This window comes from Manis pentadactyla, chromosome 3, assembly GCF_030020395.1.
Source record: "Manis pentadactyla isolate mManPen7 chromosome 3, mManPen7.hap1, whole genome shotgun sequence".
NCBI lineage: Eukaryota > Metazoa > Chordata > Mammalia > Pholidota > Manidae > Manis > Manis pentadactyla.
This window is the reverse complement of record NC_080021.1, coordinates 41,101,822-41,117,178: the sequence shown is the minus strand read 5'-3', so window position 1 is coordinate 41,117,178 and position 15,357 is coordinate 41,101,822. Positions and strand designations below refer to the sequence as shown.

General features: G+C 36.1%; 1 protein-coding gene across 11 annotated transcripts in view; it reads left to right on the top strand.

Moving 5' to 3' along the window:
- The window catches only part of VPS13B (vacuolar protein sorting 13 homolog B), an 876,251-nt gene that overhangs the window by 132,335 nt on the left and 728,559 nt on the right, over positions 1-15,357 (top strand). For all 11 annotated transcript variants that reach the window (XR_005022793.2, XR_008996232.1, XR_008996233.1 and 8 more), the window contains exons 14-15: positions 8,423-8,592; positions 11,468-11,662. Coding sequence is in view for 8 of the 11 variants with exons in the window: in XM_036876002.2 (XP_036731897.2) it covers positions 8,423-8,592; positions 11,468-11,662 (365 nt within the window). In the remaining 3 variants the exon portion in view is untranslated. The remainder of the gene's footprint in view (positions 1-8,422; positions 8,593-11,467; positions 11,663-15,357) is intronic.

Genomic DNA, 15,357 nt, shown 5'->3' with positions numbered 1-15,357 from the left:
TTCCTAGAAGTGGAATTCCTGGGTCAAATGGTATTTCTATTTTGAGCATTTTGAGAAATCTCCGTACTGCTTTCCACAATGGTTGAACTAATTTACATTCCCACCAGCAGTGTAGGAGGGTTCCCCTTTTTCCACAACCTTGTCAACATTTGTTGTTGTCTGTCTTCTGGATGGTAGCGATCCCCACTGGTGTGAGGTGATATCTCATTGTGGTTTTTTTTTTTTTTTCGGAGAGGGCATCTTTCATATTTATTGATCAAATGGTTGTTAACAACAATAAAATTCTATATAGGGAACTCAATGCACAATCATTCATCAACCCCAAACCTAATTCTCAACAGTCTGCAATCTTCTGAAGCATAACGAACAAGTTCTTACATGGTGAACAAGTTCTTACTTAGTGAATAAGTTCTTACATGGTGAATAGTGCAAGGGCAGTCATATCACAGAAACATTTGGTTTTGATCACGCATCATGAACTATAAACAATCAAGTCAGATATGATTATTCGTTTGATATTTATACTTGATTTATATGTGAATCCCACATTTCTCCCTTATTATTATTATTATTATTTTTTAAATAAAATGCTGAAGTGGTAGGTAGATGCAAGATAAAGGTAGAAAACATAATTTAGTGCTGTAAGAGGGCAAATGTAGATGATCAGGTCTGTGCCGATAGACTAAGTATTAATCCAAGCTAAACAAGGGCAACAAAATATCCACGGATGCAGAAGATTTCTCTCAAAACGGGGGGTGAGGTTCTAAGCCTCACCTCTGTTGATCCCCAATTTCTCTCCTGATGGACCCCTGCGACTGTGCCTGTCTTAGGTTGTTCCTCCCTTGAGGAATCTTACCCGTCTCTGGCTAACCAGTCATCTTCCGGGGCCATACAGGGAAATGTAAAATTAGTAAGTGAGAGAGAAGCAATATTGTTTGAAAAGGTTAGCTTTTTACTTCTTTGCAGATTTATGCCCTGTGACTTCTATGTCCAGCATTTGTCTTCAGGTATCTTTATCACTTGGAAGAATTAAGATACTCGGTAATTTTTGGTATGAGGCACGAATTCTACTAAAGGGTTGTAATTAGGAAGGAAGAAGAAAAGCTATAGAAGTAGCAGACGGAAAAAAACATGGGAAGATTGATTATTTCTTTGACATATCTTCTTGTAGAGTAATATAAGCATGTATAGGTTTTAAACTACTAATTAAATTGTGTACACACATTAACATAATAGGAATACAGCTACATAACAAAAGCAGACCTACAATTACCAGCCATATCCAGTGAATCCAAGAAAACCAGTTAGGTACCCTAGGCATTTGTGAAAACTTATCAATGATATGATGGATATTGTCTAACTGAATTTGAATAGTTTGAGAAAAATCAGACAAATTAAAACAACACATTCCTGGGAACTGTTCACATCCCATACGTTCTTTTAACAGTAGATAGTCTATAGTTGCACGATTTTGGAGCAGTGCAACTTGCACTTCTCCTAATTCTTGGACAGTATAGATCCAGTCAAATTTGTTGTTTTACTGTATGCAGAGGCCAGCTTAGATATCTCCTTCTTCATTCCAATGGCAAGTCCAGGAACCGGTAGTATGAATGCAGGTACAACTGCAACAGCGCCAGGATCTTTGTTGAAGTTTTTTGATGATCGTCTTCTGGAATCACTCTTCCAGAGGATGTTGATGTTGGAAGTTCTTCTTCATATCGTATCAATTCGTTTTCTGGGTAGCCAAATTAGGCTTTGATCCTCTGTATAAACAAAAAACAAACCCTTTGCCCACACTTTGATATGACCTTTATACCATTGTAAAGAACCTATTGGAGATCACCACACAGGAACTGCTTTTTTTTTTTTTTTAAGAGAAAGGAATATTATCAGAAAAATGTACTTCCATAGCTGATCATCTGACACCCTTTAAAGGACTAAAACTAAAGATATGTGAAGCATGCATTAATCGTTGTTTTGCAGTTTTATCCTATCAGGGAGTAATCCCCCTTTTCTCTCTTTTTTTTGTAATCATTAATCTACAATTACATGAAGAATATTATGTTTACTAGCTTCTCCCTATACCACATCCCGCCAACAAACCCCATTACTGTCACTGTCCATCAGCATAGCAAAATGTTGTAGAATCACTACTTGTCTTCTCTGTGTTGCACAGCCATCCCCTTTCTCCCACCCCCCACATTATGTGTGCTAATCATAATACCCCCTTTCTTCTTCCACCCCTTATACCTCACTAACCACCCATCCTCCCCAGTCCCTTTCCCTTTGGTAACTGTTAGTCCATTCTTGGGTTCTGTGCTTCTGCTGCTGTTTTGTTCCTTCAGTTTTTCCTTTGTTCTTATACTCCATATATGAGTGAAATCATTTGGTATTTGTCTTTCTCCACCTGGCTTATTTCAGTGAGCATAATACCCTCTAGCTCCATCCATGTTGTTGCAAATGGTAGGATTTGTTTTCTTCTTATGGCTGAATAATACTCCATTGTGTATATGTACCACTTCTTCTTTATCCATTCATCTACTGATGGACACTTAGGTTGTTTCCATTTCCTGGCTATTGCAAAAAATGCTGCGATAAACATAGGGGTGCATCTGTCTTTTTCAAACTGGGCTTCTGCAGTCTTAGGGTAACTTCCTAGAAGTGGAATTCCCGGGTCAAATGGTAAGTCTATTTTGAGCATTTTGAGGAACCTCCATAGTGCTTTCCACAATGGTTGAACAAATTTACATTCTCACTAGCAGTGTAGGAGGGTTCCCCTTTCTCCACAACCTCGCCAACATTTGTTGTTGTTTGTCTTTTGGATGGTGGCGATCCTAACTGGTGTGAGGTGATATCTCATCATGGTTTTAATTTGCATTTCTCTGATGACTAGCAATGTGGAGCATCTTTTCATGTGTCTGTTGGCCATTTGAATTTCTTCTTTCGAGAAGTGTCTGTTCAGCTCCTCTGCCCATTTTGTATTTGGATTATTTGCTTTTTGTTTGTTGAGGTGTGTGAGCTCTTTATATATTTTGGATGTCAACCCTTTATTGTATCTGTCATTTATGAATATATTCTTCCATACTCTAGGGTACTTTTTTGTTCTATTGATGGTGTCCTTTGCTGTGCAGAAGCTTTTCAGCTTGATATAGTCTCACTTGTTCAGTTTTGCTTTTGTTTCTCTTGAAGTCACTCATTTTTATGTCTAAGAGATTTTTGCCTATGTTTTTTCTAGGAGTTTTATGGTTTCATGACTTACATTCAGGTCTTTGATCCATTTTGAATTTACTTTTGTGTATGGGGTAAGACAGTGATCCAGTTTCACTCTCTTACATGTAGCTGCCCAGTTTTGCCAGCACCATCTGTTGAAGAGACTGTCATTTCCCCATTGTATGTCCATGGCTCCTTTATCATATATTAATTGACCATATATGTTTGGGTTAATGTCTGGATTCTCTATTCTGTTCCACTGGTCTGTGGCTCTGTTCTTGTGCCAGTACCAAATTGTCTTGATTACGGTGGCTTTGTAGTAGAGCTTGAAGTTGGGGAGCGAGATCCCCCTTTATTCTTCCTTCTCAGGATTGCTTTGGCTATTCGGGGTCTTTTGTGTTTGTTTATGAATTTTTGAACTATTTGTTCCTGTTCATTGAAGAATGCTTTTGTTAATTTGATAGGGATTGCATCAAATCTGTATATTGCTATGGCAGGATGGCCATTTTGACGATATTAATTTTTCCTAGCCAAGAGCATGGGATGAGTTTCCATTTGCTAGTATCCTCTTTAATTTCTCTTAGGAGTGTCTTATAGTTTTCAGGGTATAGGTCTTTCATTTCCTTGGTTAGGTTTATTCCGAGGTATTTTATTCTTTTTGATGCAATTGTGAATAGAATTGTTTTCCTGATTTCTCTACTATTTCTTTGTTAGTGTATAGGAAAGCCACAGATTTCTGTGTGTTAATTTTGTATCCTGCAGCTTTGATGTGTTCCGATATCAGTTCTAGTAGTTTTGAAGTGAAGTCTTTAGGGTTTTTTATGTACAGTATCATGTCATCTGCAAATAGTGACAGTTTAACTTCTTCCTTACCAATTTGGATTGGTTGTATTTGTTTAGTCTAATTGCTGTGGCTAGGACCTCCAGTACTATGTTGAATAACAGTGGGGAGAGTGGGCATCCCCGTCTTGTTCCCAATCTCAGAGGAAAAGCTTTCAGCTTCTCGCTGTTCAGTATGATGTTGGCTGTGGGCTTATCATATATGGTCTTTATTATGTTGAGGTACTTGCCCTGTATACCCATTTTGCTCAGAGTTTTTATCATGAATGGATGTCGATTTTTCTCGAATGCTTTTTCAGCATCTATGGAGATGATCATGTGGTTTTTGTCTTTCTTTTTGTTGATGTGGTGGATGATGTTGATGGACTTTCGAATGTTGTACCGTCTTTGCATCCCTGGGATGAATCCCACTTGGTAATGGTGAATGATCCTTTTGATGTATTTTTGAATTTGGTTTGCTAATATTTTGTTGGGTATTTTTGCATGTACATTCATCAGGGATATTGGTCTGTAATTTTCTTTTTTGGTGTGGTCTTTGCCTGGTTTTGGTATTAGGGTGATGTTGGCTTTATAGAATGAGTTTGAGAGTATTCCCTCCTCTTCTATTTTTTGGAAATCTTTAAGTAGAATGGGTATTATGTCTTCTCTGTATGTCTGATGAAATTCCTAGGTACGTCCATCTGGCCCAGAGGTTTTTTTCCTGGGTAGTTTTTTGATTACCGCTTCAATTTCTTTGCTCGTAATTGGTGTGTTAAGATTTTGTGTTTCTTCCTTGGTCAGTCTTGGAAGGTTGTATTTTTCTAGGAAGTTGTCCATTTCTTCTAGGTTTTCCAGCTTGTTAGCATATATGTTTTTATAGTATTCTCTAATAATTCTTTGTATTTCTATGGGGTCCGTCGTGATATTTCCTTTCTCGTTTCTGATTCTGTTGATGGGTGTTGATTCTGTTTTTCTCTCAATAAGTCTGGCTAGAGGCTTGTCTATTTTGTTTATTTTCTCAAAGAACCAGCTCTTGGTTTCATTGATTTTTTTTTTGTATTGTTTTACTCTTCTCAATTATATTTATTTCTTCTCTCATCTTTATTATGTCCCTTCTTCTGCTGACTTTAGGCCTCATTTATTCTTCTTTTTCCAATTTTGATCATTGTGATGTTAGACCATTCATTTGGGATTGATCTTCCTTCTTTAAATATGCCTAGATTGCTATATACTTTCCTCTTTAGACTGCTTCGCTGCATCCCACAGAAGTTGGGGCTTTGTGTTGTTGTTGTCATTTGTTTCCATATATTGCTGGATCTCCTTTTTAATTTGGTCATCGATCCATTGATTATTTAGGAACATGTTTTTAAGCCTCCATGTGTTTGTGAGCCTTTTTGCTTTCTTTGTATAATTTATTTCTAGTTTTATACCTTTGTGGTCTGAAAAGTTGGTTGGTAGAATTTCAGTCTTTTTGAGTTTACTGAGGCACTTTTTTGTGGGCTAGTATGTGTCTACTCTGGAGAATGTTCCATTTGCCCTTGAGAAGAATGTGTATCCTGTTGCTTTGGGATGTAGAGCTGTACAGATGTCTATTAGGTCCATCTGTTCTAGTGTGTTGTTCATTGCCTCTGTGTCCTTACTTATTTTCTGTCTGGTGGATCTTTCCTTTGGAGTGAGTGGTGTGTTGAAGTCTCCCAAAATGAATGCATTGCATTCTATTTCCTCCTTTGGTTCTGTTAGTGTTTGTTTCACATATGCTGGTGCTCCTGTGTTGCGTTCATATATATTTGTAATGGTTATGTCCTCTTGTTGGACTGAGCCCTTTATCATTATGTAATGTCCTTCTTTATCTCTTGTCACTTTCTTTGTTTTGAAGTCTATTTTTGTCTGATATTAGTACTGCAATACCTGCTTTTTTCTCCCTATTGTTTGCATGAAATATCTTTTTCCATCCCTTGACTTTTAGTCTGTGCATGTCTTTGGGTTTCTTGTAAGCAGCATATAGATGGGTCTTGCTTTTTTACCCATTCTATTAGTCTGTGTTTTGTGATTGGTGCATTTAGTCCATTTACCTTTAGGGTGATTATTGAAAGATATGTACTTCTTGCCATTGCAGGCTTTAGATTCATGGTTACCAAATGTTCAAGGTTAGCTTCTTTAGTATGTTACTGTCTAACTTAACTTGCTTATTGAGCTTTTATAGACACTGTCTGGTGATTCTTTCTCTCTCTCTCTTCTTATTCCTCCTCCTCCATTCTTTATATGTCGGGTGTTTTATTCTGTGCTCTTTTGTCTTTCCTTTAACTGCTCTTGTGGGTAGTTGATTTTAGTTTTTGCCTTTAGTTAATATTTGGTTGGTCTGCTTTCTTTGCTGTGATTTCATTTTCTCTGGTTACATCTGTTTAGCCTGAGGAGTGCTCCCATCTAGAGTAGTCCCTCTAAAATACCCTGTAGAATTGGTTTGTGGGAGGCAAATTCCCTCAACTTTTACTTATCTCAGAATTGTTTAATCCCTCCTTCATATCTAAATGATAATCGTGTTGGATACAGTATTCTTGGTTCAAGTCCCTTGTGTTTCATTGCATTAAATATATCATGCCATTCTCTTCTGGCCTATAAGGTTTCTGTTGAGAAATCTGATGATAACCTGATGGGTTTTTCTTTGTAGGTGACCTTTTTCCTCTCTCTAGCTACCTTTAAAACTCTGTCATTGGCCTTGATCTTTGCCATTTTAATTATTATGTGTTTCTGTTGTCTTCCTTGGGTCCCTTGTGTTGGGAGTTCTGTGTACTCCCATGGTCTGAGCGATTATTTCCTCCCCCATTTTGGGGACGTTTTCAGCAATTATTTCTTCAGATACACTTTCTATCCCTTTTTCTCTCTCTTTTTCTTCTGGTACCCCTATAATGCGAATATTGTTCCTTTTGGATTGTTCACAAAGTTCTCTTAATATTGATTCATTCCTGGAGATCTTTTTATCTCTCTCTGCGTCAGTTTCTACGCATTCCTTTTCTCTGTTTTCTGTCCATCAGTAGCCTCTTGCATCTCCTCCATTCTGCTTCTAAATCCTTCCAGAGATTGTTTCATTTCTGTAATCTCCTTCCAGACATCATGTATTAGGTCTTGCATATTTCTCTGCAGCTCCTTCTGCATGGTCATCCCTTTATTTTGACTTCTTTTTCTGGGAGATTGGTAGGTCTATCTCCCCAGATTCCTTCTCAGGGGGACTGTCTGGGTTAGTCTGGTCTGTATCAAAATTTTCTGCCTTTTCATTGCAATAGAGGTAGTTGCGGAAAGCTGGTGCATGTATCGGCTGGGAGAATTTCCTTTCTTTGCTGGTTTGTGGCCTTCCTCTCCTGGGAGAACAGCAACCCCTAGTGGCTGGAGCTGGGCAGCTGAGTGCAAATGACGTTTCTAATTCTTGCCCACTGCTGTGAAAGAATCTCTGCCGTGCCTCTGTGGGTGTGGCCAGCCTCAGGCCGCTGCTCCACTATGGCGGAGTTGCGTCAGTGGGGAAATGGGCGGGACACTGTTTATCGCCATGAGGGGCCTCCGACGTGTGCTTCCGCCCATGGGGTTAGGGCGCCTGCAGTTCCCCTGGATTCCCAGCTGCTGGGCTAAGTGTCCCGGGGCTTTTCTGTCCAGCTTTGGGGTCCCTGGCCCTTTAAGTCTTTCAAAAAGGACTTGCTTTTCTTTGTTCCAGGGGCTCCGGCTGCAGGGACCTGTTCACAGGTCTTACTGTCCTGTTTCCCTAGCATCCAGCACACCACGCAGTGTGTGTCTGCGCTCAAGTGCGGATGCCTAGGGCTGGGAGTTTAACAGTCCTGGGCTCCCTCTCCCTCCCTGCTCTGACTCCTCTCCTCCCATTGGGAGCTGGGGTATGGGGTGCTCGGGTCCTGCCTTGCCTTGGCTTGTATCTTACCCCCTTCGCAAGGGGCTGGGTTGTTGCAGGTGTAGATGTAGTCTGGCTGTGGTCCTGTGTCTTCTGGTCTCTCTTTTAGGAATAGTTGTATTTGTTGTATTTTCAAAAATATATATGGTTTTGGGAGGAGATTTCCACTGCTCTACTCATGCCGCTGTCTTGTGTCCGCCTCTGTAGCTAGCTTTTATATTATCTCAATGATATTTTTTATGCACAGAACTGTTATTCTTTTAATGAAAGAGACTAAGAATTTCTTTAAGATTTGGAAATCAGAATGTTAAATTTTTATGTAGCAAAATCACACATTTACATTTCAGAGTAGCATAATTTATATTTGTTAAAGGTAACACATTATTTTATTATTGCTTCATTGTTAAAAGAAAAATAGAATCTGACTTTAAAATTTGGGGAACCAATTAATTAAATTTTCAGTTACTTAAGATTGTTAAAAAATTGTTTTCATCATTTTAGATATTAAGGATGAAAATGATACAGTACTGAATACTGAGGAGGTGGCATCTTTGGAGAAATATATTCCTACTCGACATACAAGTGTTACTCTACTCAAATGTACCTGCACAGTTTCCATGGCTGAATTCAACTTGCTGGATCATTTACTACCTGTCATTATGGGAAAAAAGGTATATTTTGCTACTGACTACTTGTCTTCTCATATATGCATATTTTTTGGTCCTGTGATATTGTACTGGGAAGGTGAATAAGTAAAAGAATATCTTCTAATATAGTATTCCACGGTGAAGTTACTAAACCAATGTAACTGATTAATTCTTAAAAAATAATTTGTGTATAAATACATAAATACATATATACACACAGATATATATGTATATATATATATTTTTAAAGAAACGCTAAGACTATACAAAGAAATATTGAAGAACATGGGCCCAGAAGTCACACCATATACTATCTATGACACCTTATGACACCGTGCTTTAATCTTTAAGCTTATTTTCCTTTTCTGAAAAATAATAGTGAATTATATTTCTCAGGTGGGTGACAGATTCATCCAGTAAATAAACAACAAGCTTAGATAAGATTCAGATAGTTTATTAGTTATATAAACAGCAAAAGCAAATCAGGAGTGGTGTCAGCTTGCTTATCCCTTAAGGACAACCCTCAAACCAGAGGGTCAAATGACATGCAACCCACATGGTAGCATACTGTGTTGACGGGGATTCAAATCCACACTGCAGCTAAGCTGTTATATAGCCTACAGCTGTGCTCTAAGAGGGTGGGTAGAAAGTCCCATTTCTCACCTGAATGAGGAATGTTGATGAGAAAAATGTCTCATATATAAATGAGAAGGAAAGTGAGAAATAGTCTTAGTAGATCCTCAGAAGATCATATACCTTCTCCGATTCTGAGAGTATCACAGAATGTTCTACCAAGGCATGGGTCTGCTGTGGTTGATCCTTGCCTTTGTGATCTACAGGGATTTGTGTAAGATTGTCATGGTGTTGGCACAGAGCACTGCCCCTACCATACCTAGCTCCTTGTATTATTTTTAATATTCAGTGAGATAAAGCATGTAAACCATTTTGCATATATTAGGAATCAAGTGATTACTACTGTTAATGTTAATGAGAACATATTAGGTGCTTAATATTTGTTTAAGGTCCATATACACTGTGCTTTCTAGATATGTTGGCATATACATATAAGGTATTATCTGTTACTCTTATTTTTTTTATTACATTTTATTTAATATCTATGTCATGATGATGATTATAGATGTAAAAATGTCCTAACATTAAATAAGAACTTGTGGAAGTTTGACAAGCAATTGACTATGATGCAGTTGTTTCATTTTGTGTGTGTGTGTATATATATATATATATATATATTCTCTATTGGCCACTTATAATTGTGTTGTTGGTTAAAGAGATCAGCAGGTGTAAATTTCAATAGAGAAAATTAAAACATTTTACTGAATATTTTTAAGTTGTGAACTTTAAAAAATATGAGTAATTAATGAGTTGAGGAAGGAGACAAAAAGAATATTTGAAAAGACATCTTAGTCCATAGAAAAATAAAAGAATCAAATGAAATTTTGGAACTGAAAACTAATGCCACTTAAAAGTAAAAGGATGGGAAAAGATACATCATAAATTGTAATCAAAGGAAAAAGTAGTGGAGCTATTTTAAAGCCAGCAAATGTAGAAATAAAGAGAGCCAATTTATAATGATAAGGGTGTCAACTCAAAGAAGGAACAGTCTAGGTAATTCTCACAGATGTTATATTGAATGAAAGCAGTAGGCATGAGTATAAACTGTATGATGATCCAAAACTGATCCATGGTGATGGAAATGAGAATGTTGGCTACTGCTGGTGGGGATTCGATATATCCTGAGAAGGGACATGGGAGAGCCTTCTTGGATGCTTGAAACATATGGTGGTTTTATATATGTGTGTATATATATATATATATATACAATCGATGTATAGATTGTTGAGCTCTACATTTGATGTTTGTGTGCCCTACATATGTCATACATCAATAATCCAAAGTAAAGTCACTTAAAAAAGTAAAGTAATTGCCCAGGAAGTGGTGTTTTAAAAATTACTAATAATAAGTCATAAAAGCAAGATTATATATTCAACTTAGTTGATTTTAGGAACAGTTTCTCAGTAATGGCATATTGGCTTTTTGGACTGGAGAAGTATTATGTAGCATTTACCAACAGTCAGAGCCTGCTAAATGCCAGTACTGTGCCCCAATTATTGTGACAATGAAAGACAGAGAAAACAAAACAATGAAGCAGCTCTTCCCACATATTTTGTATACCTCTGGATGGAAGAACTTTTTCTCATTGAGAACTACGGGTATGGCATTATAAGGGAGTAAGTTCTAGGACAGGAAAGGGTTGCTTGCTAATCAGGGTTCACACTCTGGACATTTCAAAATTTACATGCATTTATTTGGAAGATTAGAAAAGATCTGTAACACTGAAAATGCAAAGCCCACCTTGATATTCTCAAGTTTTTTGAGTCTTTAGCATGTGTATCATTAATAGATAGGATATGGGTCAAAAATATTTCTTTCCTGCAATCTTTGCTGCTTGTAACTAATTTTGAAACATCAGGATTGGTCCACTTAATCATATAAATGTGAATAAAGAGAACCAAGATAAAAGTTGGCTGGCTCTGGAATATCTAGGAAATATTTTGGAATGATTGAGCTTAAGAAAATAACCTTAATGTACTGAGTCACTGGTGAAATATTGCAGTTGATTGGAAAAATAAAAAGCTTGGGCTAGTAGGGCAGTGATAAATTTGCAATAAACATGCATTCTTTGAAATCTGGAGCATAGCTTGAAAATATGTAGAAGGTGTTTGTATTTGGGTTATGATAAGAGAGTCCCATAGAAAGGCATCATTTCTGGATTGATTTGATAACACTGCAAAATGTGCTAGTCTGAACCTTATCCAGAAGGCATTGCACATCAGTCACTGTTCTTTTGAAATATAAAGTGAACATTGTTATTTTCCAGAGTTCAAGTAACTTCATGAATACCACCAACTTCCAGTCTCTTCGGCCCTTGCCATCCATTCAGATATTGGTGGATAAAATTAATCTGGAACATTCTGTACCAATGTATGCTGAGCAGTTGGTGCCTGTGGTCAGCAGCCTTTCTCAGCCTTCTGATAATCTGCTTCACTATTGCTATTCACACTGCTACCTTAAGGTATGAAAGGTGAATTTTCTCGTTTATTAGTGTCTGGTTGGCTTTGGAAGAATTAAATCTTTTCTCTTGGAGTTGTAATTTCACAAAATCAGTGGCTAATAATATAATATTGAAAATAAAATATATTCATTATTCAACATAATTAAGTAAAATGAAAGTGTACGTGTTTTAAAGATATTTCAGTTACTTGGGATTAATAGCTTGATGTTTGTAAGATAATAACAGTTTGTGAAGATTTTATGTATCATTGATGATATTTATCAACTGTTGAAAGAGCACTTAGTTTTTAAGGATGCTTTGAAAGACTCATGATTTCTTGGAGGGGAACGTTTATTGTGAGACAGTGTTTTTTAAAGAGGGTTTAACACATTTCTCTTATAGTCCCTTTCCTCTTACTGAGCTTCTGTTAATTTCTGGATGCAGAGGGAAAATTTATTTATTGTTTTAAATTAAGTTATGTAAGGTTAATTTTTGAGGGCTTTGCTCAGCTCGTCCATATCTTTTTTTTTTTGGGAAATAAATAATACATTCCCCACATAGGTACATACAAAAAGATAAAAACTCAAATGTTGAGTAGTAAATGTGTTTACTAAGCAAACACAGATGTGTAGTCTAAGTAGAGACAACATATACATAATCATTAAATTTTGTTTTATGGACTAAAGGAAACTATATAAGTTGCATTCTTATGCATGCTAAAAATGCCCTAAATTTAATGTAAGAACTAACAAATTAGAGGACTCCAAAAATAGACTCCTGACTTTACTAGTTTGTGCTTTATTGTTTGACATTTCAAAGTTCTTAAATATTTGCCTTTTGCAAAGCAAAAATAAACCAATTAAAAAATATCAGTTTTAGATCACCCCCAGGTATATTCAGATGTAAAATCTAACCATTTTCAAACCATGTAGAGTAGATGGAGGACTGACAGTATCATGTTGTGAAGGGGTGTAGACGGGCAAGTGTGATTCTTTGAGGGCCCCTTTTATAATAGTCTGTCAGTGTTTTGTGTCATGCAGAGAGTAGCAGAGAGTATTTTGGAAAGCTAGATACGTAGATAATGTTTTCTACGTTTGCATTTTTTTTCAATCCCACAATACACTGAGGTGTATGAATTTGAAAAAATATTGATACAACTTGAATAATGTTGGGAATATTTGCCTTGTTTTGTTGAAACAGATATAATTTTAGGCAATTCACCAATCGTTCCAAGGTACTCTACCTATGTATGATTCATTAATTTGGTAAACATTAAGTTCCTCATATATTGCAGACATTCAGCCTTAAAGGTGGATAATGCATGCCCACCCTCAAGGAAAATGTTCACGAAAGCCATTGGTCACCAATATCGTTGTCATCCATACTGACAAAGAAGTTATTGGAATAGTTGTTTATCACTACTATTTGTTACTATGTTAAAAGCTCACTTAAATTTTCAGGGTAGTGTGAAAGTTACAGTGAAGCTCAGATAAATTGTGTTTTGGGAACAGGTCTCTTGTACACATGCTGTCTAGTTGTCTTTTGTGTTTTGGTTAGTTTGACTCTAGCAATCCACAGTGGATAAATGAAATGTCCCAGGAAGTTAGGTGTTTGGCAGAATGGGAATATATAATATATGTAGACAAACTTTTCATTGGTATTAAGAATACTGAATATTTACAAAAATAAAGCTTTGAGTGTTAAATACTTCATTGCATTTTTGATGCTAGTTCAGTGGCCTTGTACATTTTAAAGCTGTCAGGATTTAGTAGAGTGTTTTAGTTTGTATTACTATTTGGAACTGACTTAAAATACCAATTTGTTATAAGGTTAATAGTAGTTCATGTAACTTGGGATGATTACTATAACCTTTGAAGAAGTTTTCAAAGTTTAATTTTCAATATTATAGTGTCACAATATTACAGTAGAGGATTTAAATGTCTTTCATGTATGTGTGGCATATTAGATTCTAAGTAATTTCAATCAAATGCTCAAATGCTTAAGTTTTAACTTTGTGCACCTAAATTTGCCTATTTCATGTAATGAAATTTATTAATTAAGAGAGTTGGCATGGATGTGTGAGGAAAACATGCAGATGAAACTTTCATCTTTTAGCAAATCTTCTCTATTTAGCTGTTATTGAATATATATGGCACTAGGTAGCTAAGACTGCAAAGCATATGATGTTGGAAACATGCAGAAAATAAGTTAGTGAAAGTATCTTATAAACTGTAGAATAATACGTAAATTTAAGGCCTTGTTACATGGATCAGCTCTGGCAGATGCTTCAAAGAGAGATCAAGGAGGTTTATGGTAGAAGCAAAACCCTTTGGATTTTTTAGATTTGACAATTTTTTGACCTCTATCAGTTTTCTCTGGGGATTTGGAGGAATGGTGCTTTCATATAGAGCTGGTGGGTGTATAAATTGATACCATTTTGGAGAATACTTTTTGCCAGTTCTAATAGATTTTAAAACACATCGTACACCTGTCCATTCTAATTTTCAGTACATCTTCTACAGTAGGGGTTAGCAAACTTATCTGTATTATGTTAGATAGTTATTTTAGGCTTTATGGGCCAAGAGGCAAAATTTGAGATATCATATAGGTACTGAAATAATGAGAGAACAAATTTCCATAAATTTTGAGTTTATGAAATTCAAAATATAATACTCTTTTTGTAAAACAGTTTTACTAATGAGAAGAATGGAATGATTTTTCTTGGGATAATAGTTTACCTTACTGGGGTTCCAACTTGGTGTCCCCTATCATCAAATCGATTATAAATGTTCATTTATAAAAATTATTTTTAGGTTGTAGATAATATGAAACAGGCAGTGGGTAGAATTTGACCTGTGGGCTGTAGTTTGCTAACCTCTGCCCCAGAGAAATTTTTCATATGGAGATATATACAACTAGAGGTCTATGTATGCTCACATGAATAGCTCTCTACCACAAAATTTTTGGTGGGAATATCAGGAAGCATAAAGGTATATATAGTATGATGCCATTTATGAAAATGAAGAGAACAAAATAATGTTAAAAGTTATTCACAGATATAAAGTAGTTTATAAAAATATAACAAATGGACAAGATATATTCTAAACTGAAAGTGGATTTAGCTGATCTGGGTGTGGTTGGGGGTGTGTAGTGGAATGGTAAAGGTCAGGGTTAAAGTATTCTTTAGCTGTGGTGTAAGGTTTTTTATTTTTTAAATATTACTATTGAGATAATTTATATACTATAAATCCTCCTTTGTTAAGTAATAGAAATTAGTGATTTTTAGTATCAACAACTCAAGTTGTTAGTGGAAAAAAAACGAGAAAATACTTAATTTCATAAGAAAAGAATGCAAGTATCAGTGTCAGTTTAGGGTTTATTTTTATTTCAATAGCTACAAAACCAGTAACTAGGTTTAGAGTGTGTAAGAAATGAGTAGGCAATGAGAAAAAAATGTAGCCTTCTCCAGGCTACTCTTTATAAAGATATTTGCTGATGAAAGGTGAGAAATGGAATGTTACTAATGGTTTGATGAGAGCTGGTGGTGAGAAAGAATGTTTGTTTCTTTAAGAATAAGTGGAGAATCAACCATACTTTTTTGGAGAGGGAAAGGAGGAAATGTAGAGAGGAAGCAAGACAGAGTGAAATTATGAGCTAATAGATGAGCTAAATGTTCTGGCAATATGTAATTCTGAAGAAGTCTTACATCCTTTTGG